At 30.5% G+C, this 26,687-nt stretch overlaps 1 protein-coding gene across 2 annotated transcripts in view; it reads right to left on the bottom strand.

The window, feature by feature from the left end:
* The window catches only part of NK7.1, a 217,891-nt gene that overhangs the window by 96,061 nt on the left and 95,143 nt on the right, over positions 1-26,687 (bottom strand). For both annotated transcript variants that reach the window (XM_065515479.1, XM_065515480.1), the window contains one exon: positions 5,735-7,249. In XM_065515479.1, the coding sequence (XP_065371551.1) occupies positions 5,735-7,208 (1,474 nt within the window). In that variant the 5' untranslated portion in view covers positions 7,209-7,249. The remainder of the gene's footprint in view (positions 1-5,734; positions 7,250-26,687) is intronic.

Genomic DNA, 26,687 nt, shown 5'->3' with positions numbered 1-26,687 from the left:
CAAAAATGCAACAGTGTACAGCAATAAATACTCGTACATTTAAATTCAAACAAAAAAAAAAACATTTGCACTGAAAATTCATTAAATAACAACATTGAAGTACAACAAAAACAACAACAATTAAGTAAGCTTAAAAGCATTTAGACCCGGTCGCCACATACTTGAACATACAGCAACATCAATAAACTGTGTTTTTCTGTAATTGCATTTTCCATTCCAAACAACAATAAAACAAATTGTTAAATCAATTAAATTAATGGCATCGAAATGTATAAGAAAACATTTTTAAAACAAAATCAACAATTTTAAATAAACGATATAAATAAACGATTTTACCGTTTTTAGGGGCACTAGAACAGAACTAGAACAGAACTAGAACAGAACTAGAACAGAACTAGAACAGAACTAGAACAGAACTAGAACAGAACTAGAACAGAACTAGAACAGAACTAGAACAGAACTAGAACAGAACTAGAACAGAACTAGAACAGAACTAGAACAGAACTAGAACAGAACTAGAACAGAACTAGAACAGAACTAGAACAGAACTAGAACAGAACTAGAACAGAACTAGAACAGAACTAGAACAGAACTAGAACAGAACTAGAACAGAACTAGAACAGAACTAGAACAGAACTAGAACAGAACTAGAACAGAACTAGAACAGAACTAGAACAGAACTAGAACAGAACTAGAACAGAACTAGAACAGAACTAGAACAGAACTAGAACAGAACTAGAACAGAACTAGAACAGAACTAGAACAGAACTAGAACAGAACTAGAACAGAACTAGAACAGAACTAGAACAGAACTAGAACAGAACTAGAACAGAACTAGAACAGAACTAGAACAGAACTAGAACAGAACTAGAACAGAACTAGAACAGAACTAGAACAGAACTAGAACAGAACTAGAACAGAACTAGAACAGAACTAGAACAGAACTAGAACAGAACTAGAACAGAACTAGAACAGAACTAGAACAGAACTAGAACAGAACTAGAACAGAACTAGAACAGAACTAGAACAGAACTAGAACAGAACTAGAACAGAACTAGAACAGAACTAGAACAGAACTAGAACAGAACTAGAACAGAACTAGAACAGAACTAGAACAGAACTAGAACAGAACTAGAACAGAACTAGAACAGAACTAGAACAGAACTAGAACAGAACTAGAACAGAACTAGAACAGAACTAGAACAGAACTAGAACAGAACTAGAACAGAACTAGAACAGAACTAGAACAGAACTAGAACAGAACTAGAACAGAACTAGAACAGAACTAGAACAGAACTAGAACAGAACTAGAACAGAACTAGAACAGAACTAGAACAGAACTAGAACAGAACTAGAACAGAACTAGAACAGAACTAGAACAGAACTAGAACAGAACTAGAACAGAACTAGAACAGAACTAGAACAGAACTAGAACAGAACTAGAACAGAACTAGAACAGAACTAGAACAGAACTAGAACAGAACTAGAACAGAACTAGAACAGAACTAGAACAGAACTAGAACAGAACTAGAACAGAACTAGAACAGAACTAGAACAGAACTAGAACAGAACTAGAACAGAACTAGAACAGAACTAGAACAGAACTAGAACAGAACTAGAACAGAACTAGAACAGAACTAGAACAGAACTAGAACAGAACTAGAACAGAACTAGAACAGAACTAGAACAGAACTAGAACAGAACTAGAACAGAACTAGAACAGAACTAGAACAGAACTAGAACAGAACTAGAACAGAACTAGAACAGAACTAGAACAGAACTAGAACAGAACTAGAACAGAACTAGAACAGAACTAGAACAGAACTAGAACAGAACTAGAACAGAACTAGAACAGAACTAGAACAGAACTAGAACAGAACTAGAACAGAACTAGAACAGAACTAGAACAGAACTAGAACAGAACTAGAACAGAACTAGAACAGAACTAGAACAGAACTAGAACAGAACTAGAACAGAACTAGAACAGAACTAGAACAGAACTAGAACAGAACTAGAACAGAACTAGAACAGAACTAGAACAGAACTAGAACAGAACTAGAACAGAACTAGAACAGAACTAGAACAGAACTAGAACAGAACTAGAACAGAACTAGAACAGAACTAGAACAGAACTAGAACAGAACTAGAACAGAACTAGAACAGAACTAGAACAGAACTAGAACAGAACTAGAACAGAACTAGAACAGAACTAGAACAGAACTAGAACAGAACTAGAACAGAACTGAATTCAGTTTTAGTCCAATTAATTTTTTATATGAAAGATAATGTAAAAATATTAAGAACATGCTTATTCTCAAAGCTATGAGTTCTTAAACAAATATGCAAACAGTTTTGAATTATAATATTTTAAGTAATAAGATAAAATATTAAAAACTATTTTACTAAATGCCAATCGTTTTCTTGTTATAGGCAAAAGCCAATAGAAAATATTAATTTATATGACTTTAAAATTAAAACTAATTGGCTGTTGTTGCATTTAAATGGTTTTGAACTCAACATCTCCCAGTGTGAATCAACTACATTTCAAAAGAAAAAAATATGATGCTGATATGTTAAGTTCAGTCATCTATAATTTGATATAATAAATATCAACAGACTGCATGAACCAAATCGTCTAAAATAACAACCTACTGAGCCACTTAATTTAAAATGAGCAAATTAAATGAGATAAAATACAAAAAATAAAACAATTTCTTAAATTAATAAAACGAATAAAATAAAACAAAACAAAAAATACTCGTGTGCTAAAATATGGAGATTTTATTTTTAGTTAAAAAGCATTAAATAAATTCTTCAACATTTTATCTTAAAATGACATTCTAATATGAAAACAATTAAATTAATTTTAATTTGAAAACAGCAACAAAATAAACACAAGCATAAGTCAACAAAAAAATCAACACCAGTAGAATTTAATATTTATGCTTTATAGTGGGAATTTCTGTTTTGAGTGAAAATGAAATATTTTGGTTTGGATTCATATTTATTAATAAAGTTAAAGAGCCAGAGTATATAAAGAATGTTTTCGTTAAAATTGCGAAATAATGATGAAGAATATATCAGAGAATGTCGATGTGATGCGCAATTAATGAATTAGTTCATATAAACTATTTAACCGTATTTATTTAAGGTAGATTATTTACCAAGGGGGTGTAAAAATTATAAGAGAATCTGTTTATTAATTTCTATGTGAAATGATTTTATTGCTTAAAGTTCTGTTGTTTACCCCCACCCATATACATATATATTTCTATTCTTCCACATTCGTATTTTTTAAAGTGACTTGTGGCCGAACATTATGAACAAGAACCAACAAAAAATAAGAAAAGATTCCAAAATATCATTCATTATATGAGTAACCAACAGCGAGTAGTCTTTTGAAGATTTCAAAGATGATGAACTCATATTTAAATTCATTTTAATGTTGTCTTTTATTTTTTTTTCTTAATGTTTCGGCATTTCATTGTCCAACAAAAAAATATCGTCTGTTTTGTTCTTTTGGAAGCGTAAATTCAAAACTATGACGTTGTCGACAAACAAACATTAAATGATTTAAATTATTATTCATTTCTCATTTATTTATATTTTCTTTGTAGTTAAATCACATTTAATCTTTATTTAATGTTTTCTCTACATTTTTGTTAATTTTGTTGTGATCATTTTAAAATTGTGTCACTTGTGGAGCAACAAAATATAAAAAATAAAAATGAGTTATATTTATTTAAACATATTCATTTAAATGGCATATATTTTGCTTCATCTCATGTTTGTTCAACAAAAATATGACATGTCATTAAAAATCTAAAGGCAAGTCTTTTTAGCATGAGTAGAAGAGGGGCAATCGTAGAATTTTGTCATTTTAAATACAAAGTTGTTGTAGCTGTATTTGGTTTGAAAAATAAAATATGGTCTCAGGTTGCAAATGGAATATTCTTTCATTTAAACCTCCGTTACTCGCAACTGATCTGGTTGATACAGGCAACAGATCATCAAAACACCCTAAATTTTAATCTATTTTTTGATAAAATAATATTTTTACTGCATTTTGTTTGCATTAGTCTTTTAAACACATTGCATTTAAAATTGTTTTTATGTTTTCAAAATAAAAAGTGAAGATATTATTTTCAAAAGCGCCTTTTTTTATTGATATGAATTTGATACATTGGATTGAAAATTATTGCGACTAACGGAGGGTTAAAATAGAAATGCCAAAGTTTAATGTGCTGTTTTTCTATAGCGAATGAGCGTTTTGAGTGGACGTTTTACAGGTATTTTGTTTTTGTTACAATCAAACATCCGTTCAGTTAAAGTTCTGTTCTATTTCAGGTGCGGTAAAGTCCTATACTCAAGGCATTCGCATTTATATTTCTGGTATTATTTCTAGTGTCAAAGGCAGTGTCATTCTTAGTGTTTGTAGTAGGATGAGAAATGGGACTGGATTTTACAAATCCCGGGATTTGGGATTTTTCGGGTTTCGAGGACTTAGGGATTTTTGTTTTACATAAAATGCAATGAAAACTATCTATAAAATTTTTTAACAAAAAAAATTGTTTGGTAAAAAAAATTCGAGGTGAAAAATATTTTTCCCGATTTTGACCCATTGCAACTCCGACATACTTTGGCCTCATATTTTATTGGATATCCATATTGTCTATATTACTGACATAGTAAAAATCGAGGTTGTCCTGCTTTTTTCCTTATATCTCAGCCATTTTGACTCGATGAAAGTTATTAAGGGGCTACGGAAAGTTGATTTTAAAGGACAGACGGACATGGCTATATCGACTCCGCTATCTATAACTTTGTGGGGTCGCAAATGAAAAATGTAGAAATTACAAACGGAATGACAAAGAGAGAGTTTGTGGAATTTTGGTTTCAATTTTGAATGATCACTTGGGTATGAGAAAGCTTTCCTCAAGATGGATGCCGCGTTTGCTCACAATCGATGACAAACGCAATGTTGTGACAACTTTGATGGAGTGCTTGACGTTGTTCAACCGCAATATGTACGACTTTTTGTGCCGTGAATGGAACGTAGATCCACCACAACACGCGAGACCATACCGCAGTCAAAGCAGTGAGTTTTTCGGGGTGAATCGTCGCCAAAGAAGACCGTTTTTTGGTAAAACACTCAATGGCGAATATTATGCCAAATTATTGGGTGGATTTAATGAGGATTTGAAAAAAAATTATTATTTGGACAAGGAAAAAGTTCTATTTCACAAGGACAATGCCAGGATGCACACATGTGTAGTTTTCATGTTAAAAATTCATGAGTTAGGCTACGCATTGCTCCCTCATCCGCCCTCATAACACTATTTGAACTATGTGTCTTGTTTTCTCAGAAAATAATACTTTTTTTTTGTTTAAATCATAACAAAAACTATTCTAATATATTAGGACATTATGTCAATGTGACTAATAGCAGACCATGTGAATACCCCAAATGTTCATAGTCAACATTGTTCATAGAACTGCTCCGGCTCCGTTAGGATTTGAAGCAAGATTAGTATTATAAGTATGCTAAAATATAGCTTTCTAGGCATTTTAGGAGATTCCTAAATATCAAAAATGTCGTAATTTCCTGGGATTTGTTAAGCTAGAAAAATATCGGAATCGGTATTTCGGGATTAGCATTCCTCATGTGTAGTCAGTTTTAGTTTAAGTAGTGTTGTTAGTTCTCTTATTTTCATATATTCCATATTACACTTACCTTTCTTCAAATGTTTGCCCAACAGCGACGACGACGATGTCTTCTCTCGATCGGCGGTGGTTATACCCAAAATTTGATTTTGCTTGACCGCAGGAGGTGGTGACAACGAATCTCTAGTTTTCTTAGCCACACATAAATTTAACGGTTGATCCAACACTGGCGGTGCTTGAGGCACCATCGGCGTCAACTCTGAGCCCACAGCAATACTGGTAGCCAGCTGATCGTCTTCGCTGGTCTCACTCACCGAAGCACTGCGCAGCTGTGACTGATCGTATTGATTGATTTGTGCTGAGTATTGTTGCTGAAAGTTGCGTAAAATACTTTTTGGTGATTTAGCTGGAGCAGGTGGTAGATTTGTAACGGACGAATTTGAAGATTCGTCTTGAGTGTCATGCATTAGCGATGAGTTGAGTAGTGTTGTGGTTAAAGAGGAATTTTGGTTATCACGTAGACCTAGAATATCCGCTATAGTATGAGGAGTAGGTCGATTAGGTGGACGGCCATAGACATGAGGATGCCACGAGGGTGGTGTGGCCATATCGGTAGCCAACAAATGGGCTTCAGTGGAGACATTGGGTGATTGAGATTGCCTTTGTTGTGGAGTCTTGGCTAGGATTGCTATAGGTGGTGGCGGTGGGGTGGACATATGTTTGCCAGCTCCTCCTCCTCCTCCACTGCTGGCATATCCATTACTGTAATTAATTTGTTTAATGGGAGCCTCTAAAGATTTTTGTAAAAATGTTGTGTTCGCTGTTGGCGTTATTGGTTGCTGTTGATGTTGTTGTTGTTGCATGTCATGGAATTTTTCCTTAGTATTGTATTGATTAGGACTAGGTGCTGTATTAGTAGTTGCAATAGTATTTCTGGCATCACCACAACCACCTGTTGCTGCTGGTGATACAGCTGCTGTTGCTGTAGCTATTGCATTAGTATGTGTTGTTGCTGCCATATTGTGACTTAGTGACTTAGCAGGTGTAGTTGTTGTTGCTAAATTCATTGTATGATTATAATTGTTATTATAGTTTTCCAACATATTGTTGCTGTTGCTATGACTGCTAATGCTGTTATTGTTAATTGTGCCACAATTATTGTTGTTACTGTTGCTACTGCTGATATTATCATACATTGTATGTGTAGCTACGGGTGGTATCGTTAAAGGACTACGATACACATATGAACTTGTTGCCATTTTATGCTGCTGTTGTTGTTGTTGATATTCTTGCAACTTGTAGTTACCACTAGCAATGTTGTTATAGTGATTTTGATGTTGATAATATTGTTGTTGCTGCTCTTGCTGCTGCTGCTGCTGTTGTATCTGTTGTTGTAGATGATGAGGATTATATAGTTTTGGTACTACTGTTGTTTCATATATGGGTACATGTGATGCTCCACTAACCATTTCTGTTGTTGCTGCGGCTGCCACAATGTCACATTCAATTTCTGGCATCATTTGTAAAACATTTTTGCCCGACATAAAATAATAATTTTGTTATTCATTAGAGAATGTGCGCTTTTCTGCAAGTAGATGAAAAAAACATGATTTTATTCTTAGATTTCAATTAACTATTTATGAAATTATTTATGCTATTTTATATTAATTGATTTGTTTATTTAATGTAATTAAGATTCTAGTCTGTGTAGTTTTCACTACATTAAGCTTTAAGAAAATTGCTTCAAATAGTTTTATTTATTTAATTCTGAATTATTTATCAATAATTGTATAAGTGTATAAATAAGTTGCTCATCAGTAAGGTCTTTTAATTGAAGATTATTGTAATTATATAAATCACTATAAGGTGCGACATCGAAAAAACCTTAACACATGTTTTTCAATAAAACTTTTAACCCAAGTATTGTTTGATTTTTTTTTAAGTTAATTATGTTCATTTGTTGGTAATCTGATTAAAATGAGTGACGAGAAAAAAGTGCGTACTAAAATTATTAAATATTTGCAACAAAACTGATTCGAATGTTATTAAACAGTAACTTGTCCGTTGATGCCTGGAAACCTGGTTCATGTAGAAGCAATGGGCCACATGATGTTTCTAAAGTCAATAAATAGAAAACATAAAAGAACTCCCAACACATCCGGTAGAAAAGCAGTCCGGTTAGCTCAGTACTCGGACTACTTGGTACAAAAATGCAGATTTAAAGACATACAAGGCTCAAAAAGTTCCTGACAGTAACTCTGCTAAAAATTTAGAGGCCAAAGATAGAGCACAAAAATTTAAGTAAAATTTTATACAAAAAATATACCTACAGCATAATAGATGACGAAACATACGTATGGAAAATTTTTCGCAGCTTCCGGGTCAATATTTTTATGTTGCTGACGCTAGAGGGAATTTTGTAGAAAAGTTTAAGACCCAAAAGCAGAAAATTTTCCCAAAAAGTTCTTGGTATTGCAAGCAATATGCAGTTGCGGCAAAAGAAGCCAAACATTTGTTACAAAGGTCTCTATAAATACCGAAATTTACATCAAGGAATATTTTCAAAAGAAAGATTCTTCCATTGATAATATTTATTTTTGGCATGATTTGGCATCCTGCCACTATGGCAAGATCTTGAGTGGTCCAAGAACAATAATGTGGTATTTGTACCAAACTGCCTAGAGCAAAGGTTAGTGGAGAGATAGATATTGGGCACTTGTTAAAAGAGAATTGAAGATCACAAAAAATGTTTCCAAAAGTGTGGTAGATTTTAAACGGTGATGGACTACCTGTTCGAACAAAGTGACAGAAAGCTCAATAAAAACCTTAATGGAAGGGTTTCCGGAAAGGATCATAAATTCATCACTAGTGATTAGAAATATAAAAATAATATTTTTTGTAAGTTGTAATAATAACACTATACAACAAAATTAAATTTTTTCCAAAATTACAAGGTCCGACCAATAAAATGTTGATAGAGGAGACAAAATAAAAGACACTTGTATCGGCGTTTTGAAAGTTTACATCAGAATTTCAGTTGAGGGAGGGTTAAAGTTTCACAACTCTGGCACATTCTTATTGTTAATCGTCATAAGAAACCATGTGATCTTTATATTTTAGGTATAAAATGTGTTCAGCAAAGTTATGTAAAATGTTACGGAGAATATTTTTGTAGGATATGTTAACCCTCTAAATCCTCAAGTCGTGGGTCTTTTTTGTCCTTCTTTTAAAAATGAGCAAAAACACTATTACAACAGGGATTTAAGAGGTTAAAATGCAAAAATATTATCCGTAAAATTTTACTATAAGTCCCTAAATGCACCAAAACGGAAAATTCAACAGAAAGTCAGAAATAAGAAATAACAGAATAGAGCCGATGGTTAATTTCGCATTTATTAAGAATTTTATTTTAAAGAACATTTTAGGTATAAAATGTATTCAGCAAATTTATGCAAAATGTTACGGGGAACATTTAGAATATGTAGACTTTCAAAACGCCGATACACGTGTCTTTTTTTTGTCTCTTCTATCAAAATTTATTGGTCGGACCTTGTAATTTTTTTTGGTGTTGTACAGTGTAATTTAACTAAATATAAAAAAACTGTAGTTTATTGGTTTATTTTTTATCAACATGTATGTATATTAAGAGTTTTTCGATCTCACTCCTTAGTTCCAGTGTCAGTTCTAGTGTGAACTCTCCAGTATAAATTCTAATGTAAATTCTAGTGTATTTTTAGTGTATGTTCTAGTGCAAATACTAGTGTACGTTTTACAGTAAATTCTAGTGTAAGTTATAGTGTAAATTATCGTGTAAATTCCAGTGCAAGTTCTAGTGTATTTCTTGTGTACTTACGCCCATATGCATAAACAGTTTATAAATTTATCAAAGGTTTATAGAACAAATTTTGTATGGAAATTTTGTTTGATAAACCGTTGATAAATTTATAAACTGTTTATGCATATGGGGGTTAATTACTAGTGTACGTTTTACAGTAAGTACCAATGTAAATTCTAGGATAAGTTGTAATGTAAATTTTAATGTAAGTTCTATTGTATTTTTAGAGTAAATTCTAATGCGAGTACTAGTGTACGCTTTGCAGTAAGTTGTAGTATAAGTTCTAGTATAAGTTTAAATGTAACTTATAGAGTAAGTACTTTTGTAAGTCTTAGTGTATGTTCTACACTCTAATAAATTTTTATGTAAATTTCCTACATTAATAGTAGGAAACTTTTCTCCTTCTATAATTAGGGTAAAAATACATGTTGTGTGTAAATAAAATGTTGACAATTTGTATATTAAACGTTTAAATTATTTTACACACTTTATGTGTAAAACTTCAATTTATGCACAATGTAATGTAATTTTAAACACAAAATGCCTATTATATTATAAAAATTGAAAATACAACATTTTGTTTGTATTTTTGCTGAAAAAAGTTGTAATTGATTTTGATAAACATATTGGGCTTAAATTTACACATATTGTGTAATTTTACATGAAAACATACTTACTTTATAGTAGTAAATTTACATGCATTTTTTAGAGTGTAGTATAAATTCTAGTGTAGGTTCTAGTTTAAGTTCTAGTTTTGTCTTAAAAATAATTTCTCAGTATGCTAGTTAATCGTCTGCTGCTGCCATAAGAAACATTTTAATTACAAACAATTTTCTATAGAATTTATTTATATTAAAGTGTTATTATCTAATTATACAGAGAGTTTTGTTTTTGTTAAAATCTATCTGCCTATTAGCATGTTTATATAATACATATTCATTATACAATTTTACTTCAATTTATGATTATATTAGAAAACATTTGTTCAATTCACAACTGACGTTGTACAGTCGTATGAGTTATATGTAAGTCGTCTGAGTTTACAATAGTTGTACAAATATTGTTGATCATTTATATACAAATGTTTTGTACAACAACTACAACATTTTTACATATGTTTTTCGAATGTTGTATTAATGTTTAAGTGTTACCAAAAGTTCATATTTATACATAAACTAAAAAATTAGCTCATTTTAGTGTAAAATAACAACCAAACAACCAGTGTTACCGAATTAAATCAGTTGATTTATTTAATTTATGAACAATGATAATTGGTTTTAAATATTTGTCAATTGTTTGCATTTTTACACAATGCAGACATTTGTTTGCTATTATTCGCTTACATTATTAATTTTACATATTAATAGACTTTGGAATGTTTTGTTTTGATCTTCTTCTTTTGGCATTTTCAATGCTTGACAAGATAAACTTTCGACTTGGCGAAATTTGTGCTCAAACAACCACAATAGTTGTATCATACAACGTACAACATACAACTACGTTGACAATTGTTTAGAAATGAATAGAACAAAATAATATTATTATACATAATAATCATATTATATTATCCTTTAGTTGAAACATAACAATTTAATTATGGCAATTAATTACAAACACAGATAATAAAACATGCACATTAACAAATGTGTATAAGTATGTACAAGAAACACCTACATAGATAGAGATTATTTAAATATTCATTTTATGAATACATATGTTTGAATGACTTTATAATAAAACCCCAGTTGAAACTAAAACTAATTTAAGTTGTTAAAACTATTAAATTTATTCAAATCCCAATTGGTATCCTTGAGCAGGAGGAGCAAAAAAAAAATGAAGTACATATAAATAAATGAATAAATTTTAACATGACATTCAAATACTTTTAAGCACACATAAGCATTCATTCATTTACATTCATACACTTACGGAATTAAAATACTATAATAATTTGACTCTATTACACTTTTAACATTATAATTCTGCATATGGGCAATTCCATATCATCGTACGTGACATTTGTACGCCTATAAAGTGAAATAGATTTTGCAAAAATAAGAGTATCTGAAAAATAATTTGGTCTTTATGTTCCAATCACAGGGTACTATATTTTAAAATATTAAAAAGTTCTTTCGAAAAATTGTTGTCCAAAATATTGAACGAAATAATGGTATATCGTACGTGACATAAAACGGAACTCATTTTGAGATACATGTAGAAATATTCGAAAATTTTCGAATCGTGAGAGGCGTTATGTTTTCTTTTAATTTCTTACACTTAACGAAATATTTTTCCTTTACAATCAGTCATATTTAAATAAAAACAACCTTTGGATGATTTTATGATAAATAAAATTTAATATCGTACGTGACACCGTACGTGACAGATTTTTCTCTTATAGTAAAACAATATATATTCTGTAAATATATGTATACAAAAACTGAAAAAATTAATGGGAATGGGAAATTCGGTGTCAATAAACAATTTTATAATAGCAAATAAACAATCAGAGTCAAATTCATTTCACACTATATGCTAATTCGGAACTTAGTTTTTACCGCAATTTTAGCCTAAAACATGCCAATTAAATTAAAAAATTAAATATAGTCAGTTTAAACTATTATTATGGCAATAAAATTTTGTAATAAGCTCTAAATACTTACACATAGTAATATTTTAGTGTTTTCTCCTACTCAAATCATCTTGAAAAAAAGGTTCAAGGGTTTTTGGTTTTCGGTCGTGGTAGTCATTCTCGTGGAATTGCCCATATGTGTGTTTATTAGGATTGCACAGTTTTCGTGGGGTCCAAAACAAATTTCGATATTGCCAACTCAACTTAAAGTTGTGTTTTTGTTGATATCATTGAGATTTTTTAAATTTAGTTTTTTTCGAATTCCTTATATTAGTTAAAAAAATGTAAAGAAGTTTATATTTCGGGGTCATCCTAACATAAATTTACATTGTAGATAAATTGTTGTAATTTGACAACCTTCAACCTTTTACTTTATAATGAAAATCTCTACATAAAATTTTACTAAAAATATTCATAATTTTAACTAACACTAACACCACCACCACCAGTTTCATCATCAGCAACATGGTGATGATGACTACAAAATTCATGGTGATAATAATGATGTATAAACTAACGAACGAATGATAGAGAATGTAGATGAAATTGTAATTGTATATATACAAAAATGTTTTACTTCATACACATACATGTATTTTTTATAACATTTTACATAAACACTCTTTCTAATGTAGGTACTATGAATATGAGCAATTTAAATAATTTACACTGTTTCCTCATATATATGACAAGACTTTATTTGGTAATATTTGAAAAAAATCTCTTTACGAATTCATGTGTTAAATACTTGGAAAATTACAATGCTTGAAAACCTGGTAATATCATGGCGTTACATATTAACCAGCAGTTTAACTATCAATTAAGATGACAAATATTTGCATAAATAGCTACGTTATTAGTTACTTTTATATGTGCGTGTCCTAAGCAGGCAGTCAATAAACCTTACATTGATTACAAATAGACAGTCTAATAGCTGGTCCTAAGTGGACAATGCATTTGATATACATAACGGTTACATGGAGTCAGACATCTCATAGACAGTCCAATAACTGATTGCTTGTAAACTAAATTCAACAAGAGAATACTTCTGGTGGGTAAAATAACTACTGTCAGCAGTGCAGTACAAAATAAGCGTTTAAACTATACTCTAGGTTATTTAGAGACACTAATATACTTCACGCTAGCTTACATGGAAATACAGTAGACTTAGTAGCAAAATCAAAATAAACTGTATGAGAATTATACCAACACAATTTGTTAAAACCAGTTTGATCGAATTACTCACAAAAGCGTTTAGTACAAAATAGGCGTTTAATGTGACTACACTCTAGATTACTTAGATACACTTAACTGACGATTGAATTCACACTAGATTACCTAGAATGTATAAAGTAACCAATTGACTTCTCTCTGCATTCCAAAGAGCACATATGTAGGTGTCAAATGACCCAAAATATATAAATTGAAGTTAGCCAAGTGATCAGACATTAGTGACAATTACTGTTTATAAGGGACGGCGGTAATTTTTTTTTTAAAAATCGCCAAAAATACATTTATGTTCCGAATGAGCTGACATTTAATATATAAATCTACAAAAAATACGCTTACATGCTTAGGTTGTCTCTTTTAGTTCAATTTTGCTCGATCTTTTTTTGATCGATTTTATTTTTTTTAAATATCACTATAAAATTATGAATAAAATAAAAACAACTTGCTAACAGTTATCTTGTCCGTATAAAAATTTAAATTTGGATCATTTAAATCTGTTCAGAAAAATTTGGTCAGAGCTGCCATTTAAGGCCCACTTCTACAAATCAGTTACAAAAATAAATCATTGAAATTTTAATCTTTTTTGTCATTTTCTCAGAGGCTAATTTCTAACTTGTTTTATGTGTTGTTCACCAGCCATTGGAAGATGACGTTTTCAAGATATCCTTTGTTCAACAACAATTTTTTTGTTTCAATATCTAGAATTCAAAACAATAGGACTTTTAGGAAAATATATTGAAACTAAGTGCATTTTAAAACATTTGAACTTTGAACTTCGATAAAATCAAATTTAATAAGATTTTTTTCGGATTTTGACCTATTAGTTGAATATTTGGAAATGTTTCCTTTGTATTATCACTAACTGTATGTCTGAGTAAATTCAACTCTTACATTTCTTCTCCGTGTTAAACGTGAGTGAATTTATTTTTGAAAAAAATGCTAACTTTTCTACATATCGCTCATTTGCTGCAACATGGTGATAACTAATAATAATACGTTAATACGTTATTGCATGTAATATACAATCACCCCTTTTGCGTATCAATATTTCGCTTGAAATATGTTCCCTTTTCTCGTTTTTCGTTCATCATCTTTGTTCACGTGAAAAAATTCCCCAACATTGACAATTTTTAGATGGAATTTTGTAAACAATAAACATATGTTACGAACATAATCAACTATTGTTAATGAAAAGTTCAGGGAATTTCACGATAGCAATTTTCCCTTCGAGGAAAATGGATATTTCATGAAATTTCACATTTTATTGCCGATAGGGGTGAATAATGTTATGAAATTAGGACAAATGCATCTATGGCGGTCATGCCTGTAATTTTGTCAGTTATTAAAACAACTCATTTGCTATACACTGGTGCTATTAACTCTAAATTTTGTTTTTTTGAATTATGACGTTGTTGCACCAAATGAGCGATATGTGCATATGAATAATTTTCTGTTCAATTCCAGTTTAATTTAATTTTATAAGGACACGTTTTACTAGGAAAAGAATTTAGAAAATTTTATTTTCCTACTAAACCGAAGTGTAAAGGTAGGGATGGCTGTATGTTTGAGTAAATGTATGTAATAAATAGATTATGTGTGTATAAGTATGTAAGTGTATGTATGAAAAATATGTATACAGTGTTGCTGGCATTTGTAATTGTGTTAATTTGAAACCAAAACACATACTCATACATAAAACAAACATACAAACGCCCAACCAACAATTAAATACATTTAAACATTTGTAACAAATTGAATATGTGTGTGTGTTGTTTTTTTTTTTTGGAAAATTTATGAAAGTTCATTTTCATTAAAAGAATCAAAAACACCTTTAAAGGGGGAGTGATTTTGTGGTGAAGAGCTTTATGTATTTTATATAGTTTATGTGTATTTAAGGTTTTTTGCTGTTGTTTTTTGTTTTTGGGGAAAAACATTTAAAAGTTACTTAACTATTTAAATGGTAATAGCAACATTTAGTTTGGACTAATTTGAAATATAAATAAATTTATGAGAAAAAATATTAATTAATTGAATATTACAAAATCGCTCAAAGCCAAATGAGACAAGGATGAACAAAGTATTGGGTGTATAATTTAAAAATGCGGAATTTTTAAAATTGTTAGCTTTTATTTTGAAAGATTTGTACAATATTTAAAAAATATTTACTCAAAGTATTGGCCATTGTTAACGATAACCTTTTTCAATCTTTCTGACAACATATGGATTCCGAGCAAAAATAACTGCTCATCTTTTGAGGCCAAGAACTAATCAAACCAATTTCGGCTACTCTGTTCTAAAGTGAAGCGTATCCCAGAGACAGCTATCTGCATCGACTATAAGGCCACTTCTTTCTAAATAGTTATACCCTACACCACCATAGTGGGAAGGGTAGGTACCTTGAAATAACACCCACATGAAATAACTCCCCACGAAAAAATGAAATAACACCCAACAAATTTTTCATACAACTTAGGACTTATTTCATTATGAAACAACTCCTAACGCGTAAGGAGTTATTTCATAATTTATTGTTGGGAGTTATTTCATAATGCAATAATTCCCAATGAAACAACTCCCAATGAAATTTTTGTTGGGGTTTTATTTCATTTTATTTTGGAAATTAGGAGTTATTGGGAGTTATTTAATTTTTGTTGGGTTCTACTTTGCAAAAGCAGAACCCATAAATATCAAAAACTGGCTTCACTCAGAAAAGTTTTTTGCGGCCGGGCTCTAAGGTTTTCTCCTCTGGGGTGTATCAAAAACCGGCTTCGCTCAGAAAAGATTCTTTTTACATCGTCAGCCTTTATCAGGTTGCAACGATTTCTTAATCTGGTGCGAAATGAAAATCGGCTTTCTGAAATATTGTAAAAACATTCTGTAATGAAAGAAATCTTTTCTGAGCGAAGCCAGATTTTGATACACCCCGGAGGAGAAAACCTTAGCGGCAATGCAAAAAATTTTCTGAGCGAAGCCAGATTTTGATACACCCAAAAGGAAAAAATCTTAGCGGCCGGCCAAAGGCCGGCAATGCAAAACACTATCCTGAGCGAATCCAGTTTTTGTTAAACCCCAGAGGAGAAAACCTTATAGACGGGCCGAAGGCCGGCAATGCAAAACAAATTTTCTGAGTGAAGCCAGTTTTTGACACATCCCAGAGGATTAAAACTTTGCGCTACGCTATAGGCCCGCAATTCAAAAAATGTTTGGTAAGCGAAGAATAATTTCACTTTTGCAGATTGGGAATTATTTCATTTCTATTGGGATTTGTTTCATTGGGAGTTATTTCGCTTTTTTGGGACTAATATTTTTAAAATTATGAAACAGCCGATTATTGGGAGAAATTTCATTTTACCCTTTGGTAGTTATTTCATTTTCAAGTTTAGGAATTATTTCATTTTTGATGGAAATTATTTCATTGGGAGTTATTTCATTGGGAAATATTTCATTAGGAAGCTATTTCACGGTACCGGAAGGGTATAATGCGTTTGTGCAGATGTTTGTATCTCCCCAAAAATATTAGTCTAACACCCACCTTAAAGTATACCGATCGACTTAGAATCACTTTCTGAGTCGATTAAACGATGTCCGTCCGTTCGCCCGTCCGTCTGGCTGGCTGTCCATGTAAACCTTGTGCGCAGAGTACAGGTCGCAATTTTGAAGATATTTCGATCAAATTTAATACATATTATTTTTTGGGCCCAAGGACCAAGCATATTAAAACTGAAATCGGTCCATTATTTCACCTAGCCCCCATACAAATGTCTTGTCGAAATTGGACTTTATCGTCACGAAATTTTGTTATGATCGGTCCATAATTAGTCATAGCTCCCATATAGACACGCTTCCGATTCTCACTGATGAGAATGATAAATTATTATTTAGTAGTATAACAACATAAGCAAACAAACAAAGCTCTTAAACAAAAGCCTGGAAAATAATAAAAGATAAAATACATTTAACCTTCAAACAAAAGTTTTGAGCAAAAAAAAATTCAAAAAGGGCCCATTTTGGAAAAAAAGTTCGATTTTGAAAAAAATAATCAACAATTTTATGTCTTGAGTTACAAAATATTTATTTTGATAGATCCCCCTCGCAACCCACTAAGCGACCAAATAGGTCTTAAAGGAATAGACCTAAGCTTTCTTTTGAGCAAAAAAAAAAAAAAAAAAACAAGTAAGAGTGCTATATTCGGCTGTCCCGAATCTTATCCAAACCCTTCACCAAATTATACTTAAAAATTTTAAATATTTTAAGGTAAACAAAATTTAATTTTTTTACCAGTTGTTTTTTTCATTTTTTGGAAAAAAAATGTTTTCGATTGTTATTTTATTTTTTTTTTTAAATTTAAATTTTTTTTTTTAAATTTTAAAATTTTTTTTTTGTTTTTTCAATTTTTTTATTGTGAAAAAAAAATTCGGGTTAAAATTTTTTTTCCGATTTTGACCCATTGTAGGTTCAACTACTATGGTCTTATATACGTCGTTGCAAATGTCTTTGAAATATCTATCATTAGATATCCATATTGTCTATATTAATGTCTTAGTAATCCAGATATAGGTCAAAAATCTAGGTTGTCTTGGTTTTTTTCCTCATATCTCAGCCATTTGTGGACCGATTCTGCTGATTTTAAATAGCAAAATTCTCGAAAGCATGTCTGACAGAATTATTGAAGATTTGGATCCAGAAGATATCTGGGGTCTTCAGAAAATTGATTTCAACAGACAGACAGACGGACAGACAAACAGACGGACATGGCTTAATCGACTCCGCTATCTATAAGGATCCAGAATATATATACTTTATAGGGTCGGAAATGAAAAATGTAGAAATTACAAACGGAATGACAAACTTATATATACCCTTCTCACGAAGGTGAAGGGTATAAAAATTAATAAAAGGGCCCATTTTGGAAAAAAGTTAAATTTTCAAAAAACATTTATTTACAAAACATTTATTTTGATAGATATCCAACTCGTATCCCACTAAGCGACCAAATATGTATTCAAGGAAATATCTAAGCTTTCTTTTGAGAGAAAACAGGTGTCTGAATTACTATCCAATAGAACATCCCGATCGGAAGACATCGATTTCAAAAGTTGGTTTTAATCGAATATTTGAATTGGCAATAAATCGCAACTAAGCTACTCTACTATATATGTGCAGAAATAATATTATAACTTTAAGAAATCCCGAACCCTAGTACTGGTGTGTGTGCGATAGTTTCATTTATATTAAAACGTGTTTAGATTTTATTTTCTTTCTATTAAACATTTTCAATTTCCCAGCAGTTCTAGGAGACTGTCCTGAACTAGTGATTTTACATATCATTTAGGGTGACAACAAGTAACATAACTAGCTACGTGACTAGTTATTTTAACATGTGCATGTCCTAAACTGACTCTTTTTGATTACAGTGAGACTCTCTGATAACTGGTCCAAAGTAGTCAACGCTTTGGATTCACATATTGGTTAAATAGAGTCAGTTACCTTAATAGCTACCTAACTGGTTACTAGATCATCATAAAGATATCTAATATATAGTCCAATGACCGATTGCTTCAATAGATTACTTCTGGTGAGTAAAATATTACTTTCTAAAGTGCAGTACAAAATAGAATTGAATACATTCTAGGATAGTTAGATACAGTTAAGTGACAATTTACTTCACGCTAGATTACCTGGAATGTATAAAGTAACCAATTGACTTCTCTCTGCACTACAAAGAGCGTGTCTAATGATCTAAAATATATAAATTGGAGTCAGTCAAGTGTAATTACTTTCTCTAAGGGATACATTGACTACTTGCCTAACAGCTGGGTTATTTTATTTAAGAACACACACATCTACTAACACTTATTTATAATTGTATCTGTGTTTATGAGGGAGGGTGTGTGGGTGTTTGTGCATGTATGGCGGGATGAATCTCTGGGGGTATTTTTGGTCAATTATAAGTTTAAATGATGACTAGGAAAGGACACTCGCACACAAACATATACTCTTAGATATATGTATATTGTTATTTACAACCATCCATGTATACTGGCACTTATGGGATTTTGTTGATAAATTTAATAAGGGTTTTGTTGTTAGTTTTGTTTTTGGGTGAATGTATATTTTTAGTAGGCTGATGTTTTGTTGGCCATTGTAGTAAAATGTCAAGTTGTCAAGTTTTCAATTGAATTAAAATTAAGTTGTTTATTTTTATTGTCAACTAAGTGGAAAGTTATCTGCTGTCTAGTTGGCTTTGTTAAATAAATTTAATGTTGAATTAAAGAGAAATTTAGTTTTATAGCAACAAATAATTTAAACGTGATTTGCTGTTTTTACTTCGACTTGCTTAACATTTTTTTGTGTAATGAGTTGTTGCTTTTCCGTAACATACCACAGTTTCCTTAATTAGTTGATATTTTTTTTTAGTCCTTGATTTTTTGCTCCCTTTCATTATTATAGCCTTCATCATGAATGGTGTATGTTATGTTTGTAATTCCGTTTGTAATTTTCACTTTTTTCATTTGTGACTCTGTAAAGTAAATATATATTCTGGGTCGTTGTAGATGGCGCAGTTGATATAGCCATGTCCGTTTGTCCGTCTGTCTGTTGAAATCAACTTTTCGAATCACCCAAATAACTTACATACATGATCATCTATATATCCGCTATAGTCCAACTACCTCGCTTACGTTCATCTATTTTCCACCATTTTTGCTTTTAACAAAAATTGTTTTTAATATTCGTTTTAAAGTATAATTTGGTGAGAAAGGTTTGTAATTTCCACAATGTAATTTCCGACCCTATAAAGTATATATATTCTGGATCCTTATAGATAGCGGAGTAATTAATTCTGTCAGACATGCTTTCGAGAAGTTTGCTATTTAAGATCAGCAATATCGGTCCACAAATGGCTGAGATATGAGGAAAAAACCAGGACAACCTCGATTTTTTACCTATTTTTGACCTATATCTGGATTACTAAGTCATTAATATAGACAGTATGGATATCTAATGATAGATATTTCAAAGACTTTTGCAACGATGTATATAAGACCATAGTAAGTTGGACCTACAATGGGTCAAAATCGGAACAAATATATTTTAACCCCATTTTTTTTTTACCAAAAAAAAATTTAAAAACAAAAAATGTTTAAAATTTGAAAAAAATAGAAATAATTTAATATAACAATTCGAAATTTTTTTTTTTAAAAATATGAAAAAAACAACTAAAAAAAATTTGGCTTACCTAAAAATATTTAAAATTTGTATTTTGAAGTATAATTAGGTGAAGTGTATATAAGATTCGGCACAGCCGAATATAGCTCTCTTGTTTTTTTTTTATTTTTGGGGTAGACTTATATGAGTTGCTGTATGTTTGTCTCCCTTTTTTGCTATTTTAGCTGAAACTGCGTCATTTAATTAGCTAAAAATTGGTAATGAAATAACTTTCACGATACACATATTCCACACACACAACATATTTCGTATTCTTTTTGCTTTTATACTTCATGGAACTAATGAAATATGTAGACTTATAAATGAAATATTTGCAGCTGAAGCTTTTGCCAACAGCAAGTTAGTGGTGCAAGAGGATGGCTGTAGGAAAAATGTCACCAAATATATGTATTTAACAATGATATGATAAAATTTTAACAACCCCCTGTACACCATACTTTGGTGAATGAAATTTACTATGGTGAATGAATAATTTGTGAAATAAATTCTAAGGAATTTGTTACAAGAATTACAAAATGATTTTTATAAAAGATTCTCGGGGAAATATGTTAAAATTTCTAATTAATAAAAAATCATTTAAAATTGATTAAACAAATTTTTGTTTAAAAATTTGGTGGTTTATTTGAAATGTATACACCAAAAGAAACGTTATATGACGATACAGGTTAATCAGAGACCAACCAAAGTTAAGCCATGTACATAAAATGGTTTTAAAACCACTTATAACATGTAATTTTGCAATATAGGGAACGATCAACAAACCATTTTTGATATTATACAGAGTACTCTATCCAAAATTCCTAAGACCAACGTAAGCAAGATTGTACATAAGAAATGGGAGAGTTTGGTGGCCACAGTTCGATCAAAATGATTCTAGCGATGAAGCACATTTCCATCAACGTGTTTTGGTAAATTGCCTCATTAGGGGTTCAGAGCACCTACCTATGATTGTCGAATAAGAAATGGATTCATAATGTGTATGGTAAAGCAGTGACTGATACTGGCGCTCGATAGCTCGCCCTAATATAGATATTTCTGCCTAAATAACTTCCAACAAGACAGTACCAGCCGTACAGCACGTGGAACAATTCAATTACTATATGAGACATTAACTGATCGTGTGCTCTCTCGTTTTGGTAATCTTAATTGGCCCCATAGATTAGTCATGAGTCTAGAAACTCGCTAATATCAGAAATAACGTTTTCCTATTTCATAGGAATAATAATTAATTTTTAAAAATATTATTATTATCCTTTAAAAAATCCAAATACTACATCAATTTCACAAAAATATCTAATTAAAAAAAACTCGTAAGAAAGCTATATTCGGCTGTGCCGAGTCTTATGTACTATGGCGTTATATACGCCGCACAGAGGGGCCAAACATACTAATTTTGCGGATTAATTGAAAAAACAAATTTCAAGTATCGTGAAAACTGAAAGTGCCAGCTTAAAGAGCACAATATTCTTAATCAGCAGGAAAAAAATTAATGTGAAATATTAAAAGGTATTTTTATAGTCACGTGTTGAAATTACATATTGTGAGAAAAAAACCTAAAAAATTTATAAAAAAAAAAAATTAAGCAAATAAATACTATTTGTGATAGGTAATTTAAAAAAATTAACAAATCTAATTATGCAACCATCACGTTCAGGTATTTATTGATATGTTTTCGTTAAATTTAAATTTGATAATTTTAAATTTAGATAATTTTCGTAATTGAAACACAAAAATAACAAAAATGTGTTTTCAATTACGAAAATTATCTATTCAATAATTTTTGTATTTGAAATTCAACCAATAACGAAAATTGTATATTCAATTGTCAAAATAATCAAATTCAAAACTCATAATTCAATAGAAAATATCAAGAAATTTTGTTTTTGAGCAAATGAATACTTGATTTAATTATGAAATAATTGAAACTAGTTCAATATGTGACAAATATTTGAATTGAAACGGTTTAAGAAATAGTTTATTCTGTGCATATAAAAATATTTCTTCTTAAATTAGTTTGTCGCTCTTAAATTCAATTAAATTCAAACAACTACAAAAGAAAAATTCAAATTCTTAAATCCATTTGTTTCAATTTCCTTCCACACAGTTGCCAATATTGATTCTTCTTAACAAACATATAAAACTAAAAGAAAAATAACGATAGAAAAAAAAAACAAAAGGAAGAAAACACAATGAATCATATTGCTCTCGGTTTGTGTCCTAATAAAATTTAAACGGAAATTATAATTGACATGTTGTTTATTTTCCTTAAGCTTAATGTGTCCTTTAATGCTTTTTATTACCCCAGTTAGTAAATAAAGAGCATTGAGTGAGTAGCAGTATGACTTATATACAGAACTTACATACAGACTGAAAAACAATTTAAGTGTATTAAAAGAATGTTGAAGAATATAAGCCACTCTACTAAAACAGCCAAACACATACACATCCATATCCATACAAATGTTTTAATGTCACAGGAGAGTAATAGTTTAAAAGTTAAAGCGCATAATCCTTGAAACAACATGTTGCTGCAACAATGTTGCCCCCAATATCAAACAAAGGAAACATTTGAATTTCAATAAGTATGTAATCTCATAATTTCTTAATCATTTTATTATAACCCCCCTCCCAAAAAAAAGAACCTTTTTAAAGATGTGTTGTTTTCTATTTGCTTTAGAATTTTACAAAATTATTTTCTTTAGTCTCTAAGTACCAGTCAGTTGTGTTCTTAAAGTTATTAAAAATTCATATGTTCTGAGAAACGCCACACGAACAAAAAAATATTAGAAGAAAAAACACCAACTGAATCGACAATTTATTGTAATCAAATAAACATGAATTTCTTATGCTTCTCGAAATTGTACATTGTACAAAGTAAGTGAGTTTTATGTAACAGATTATTTCATCCCTTCACAATAACAAATGTGGGTGATTTTTGTCTGACATCAGCATAATTTTCTGTTTCCTTAAGAGTTTTATATATAGATGTATGTAGGTACATAGATACTTAAACTTTTTGCGTTCTACTAAAATTTACTACGTTTTTTTTATTCAGTCATTCCTTGACTCATATTGAATGACTGCCTGAATTGAGTGAATGAATGAATAGCTAATGGTAGATTCAGTTCTAATACTTTATAAATTTATTTATAAACGTTTGTTAGAATTGTATGTGTATTGGTGAGTTGAGATGGCAACATGCCTTTTGGCATAGATTTTATTGTTGTATATGACTGACTGAATGTCTATCTTACCAATAACAAACACAAATATTTTCGTCCTAAATCGTTACACTGAGAGCAAATAAAGCCTAATCTTAAGAAATATTTCATATTTACTTGTATTAAATTCCTGAAATTTAAATTTATTATTCTCAATCTCTGAGCTGAAATAATTAGAATTAAGATTATTTGAAGTAAAACCGTATATACATGAATTGAAATATTTTTAATTCACTTTAATGATTTTGACCATAGAGAACATAGAGCGGAAACTCGAAAAAAAACTAAATAAAAAAATTACTCAAAAAAGTTATAAATACGAGTGTTGTTTTTGTTTTCACATAGTTTTTTTTACTAACACATTCTCACCACTTAGGTTTTTGACAACTCAGTTAGGTCTTTGAAAAAAGAGTTTCCGCTCTATGTGTTTCCTCTATGATTTTAACTACATATACATACATATAAATCATACGAGTTCTAGTCATTTCAAAGGAAATCAGTTTGATTCTATTCAAAAAACAATAATATTTACTATAGACAATATTGTGATTACCATTTTTATAGAAAATGTATTGAAAGCATTAAGTATAACAGAATTTTGTATAGAAAACATTCTGTATAACAGTAATTTCTATAGAAAACATTGTGTATAACAGTATTTTCTATAGAAAACATTGTATATAATAGTATTTTCTAATTTTATTTTAGTTATCTCAGGGTAAAATTTTGAATATTTTTTCTCAGTGTTTTTGGAAATTTTCTCCCGTGATTTTGTCCACAGTTTGTAAAGGAGGAAGAAGTATTTATCATTTTTTTTTTGTCTATTTCGATTTTGTTTCAGTTACTGTTGTTGTTCGTTGTTATTGTTCTGTCAAAGTTTAAGTTATGTTCATTCTTCGTTCTCCAGCAATTCCATTTATTTATATTTTTGTTATTTTCTAACTTTATTTTTTGCCAACATTTTTATTTTACTCTCAGGCATATTTTTATGGCTTGTTATAACGTTTTATTTTCCGTAAAAAATTTAGAAAAAGAAGGAGAAAAAGACAAGAAACGAAATATTACAATCAACATCGTCATCATAATCACAATAATCATTATTGACATTAGAAAAATACCCAGAGAATTGAAAGATTTGGAGGTTTCGAAAAATCTCAAAACTCCCTCAGTTAATCTAAGTAATTCAGATGCCAAATGAACTTAAAGACTTTAAAAACATTGTGGATTTTTAAGAAAACCTTACAAACTATCAATTGGGGTTATTTAGGACCCCATTGCATTAAGGGCCATATTCTTTCTTGGCCATCAACACAGCAAACAAAATTTATAATATTTTTACAATTTGCTTCACATTATTTGAAATAGGAATTTTGAAAATGCTGCTATAATAAATTAAAATTCCGACCAGAATCCAAAATCGTAAGAAATAGTTTTTCAATATAAAATCTACTTAAAAAGTTAAAATTTATTTAATTTTCTCGATTCAAGTGGTCTGAATCTAGCTATTGTTGGGGGAAATTTATGATAAAATTTTTAACTGTTTTTTTTTTCTTGTTAGAAAGTTAATTCAGTATTTATTATATTAAATGTATAAGCAGATACCGAAAATAACTCATTCATTAATCCAAGTGTTAGAAATTACCTCTGACTGTTTGTAATAAAAAATATATTTTTTAAAACAGTTAACTGTTATACAATAAATTTTGTTTATATGACCTTGACCCTTTTTTTAATTTTATGGATTAATTCTTTGTTTTTTGCAAATGATTTCTGTTTATGTGTATCGAGTGGGATCAACATATGAGCAACATCAATTCATTTAAAACGGATAAGTATAATAACAATATGACTGCCCGGTGGGATGACCTGAGGACTAGGAAACAGGATGGAGGTTTGGCTTTTGGGGATACTAAGACATTGGGAGGGAACGATTCTGGTACACACGTATATCGTTGCGTAGTCAGGTCTAACCAGTGCCACATAGTTGATTAAGGATTTGGTTTTACTTAACTGACAAGGAGCATGCTGTCACAGTAACTTCCATTCGCGAACCTTGCCCACAAGACATTAGAAATGCAAGTGTAGTTCGCCAGGTTTCCGTGGAAGATGAACCTAGTACTCTTCCATGATATATTAACAACGTATGTCGAACAAAGAAGGTGAAGACAAAAAAGGCATGTATTTGACCTAACCACGGAGCTATCCTACGCTGTTAATGGCAAGGGAGAGACAGCTTGTCAGGAAACACAGGCAGAGTGTGGTCAAATTCTAAATCATTTATGTTATTCTGGGAAGATACCCTTACGGGAACAATCTGTGAATAATTTCACTGGGGTTAGACAAGAATTAAGAAGCAGGAGGTCATTTTGAATACCAGATTAGTTCAGTAAGAGCAACCAGTTTAATTGTATGAGCTCGTGGTGGATTACTTGATATTAATGCAAGAGCCTTTAGAAACGACTCAGTTGGCATATGCACAATTTGCAATCTAGATGAATCTGAAAACACGCAGCATTTCATCGGTACGTGTCCAATTTATAATGAATTTAGATTTAAATATTTTGGTAAAACACAATTAAATAATAATGAAGTTTTAAATTTACTAAATGGCATAAACCCATATTCTTTATATAAATACCTTGAAATTTGCTTAAAGTATAGAAAATTAATAATAAATGAATTTGATTTTTAATCTCCTCTACACGCAGAGAAAAAATATAATTGGGCATGGTTACTATAACCATTAAATAGTGTTACAAGATTTTTAACAATATTATAGTCACAGTAACTATTTACATGATTGTGGTAACCATAATATGGTTAATTTATGATTCACATGATTGTATCAACTATATATATGGTTACAGTAAACAAATAT

Source organism: Calliphora vicina, chromosome 1 (genome assembly GCF_958450345.1).
Source record: "Calliphora vicina chromosome 1, idCalVici1.1, whole genome shotgun sequence".
Taxonomy (NCBI): domain Eukaryota; kingdom Metazoa; phylum Arthropoda; class Insecta; order Diptera; family Calliphoridae; genus Calliphora; species Calliphora vicina.
Note: the sequence above shows the minus strand (reverse complement) of the source record. Positions and strands in the feature narration are given on the sequence as shown.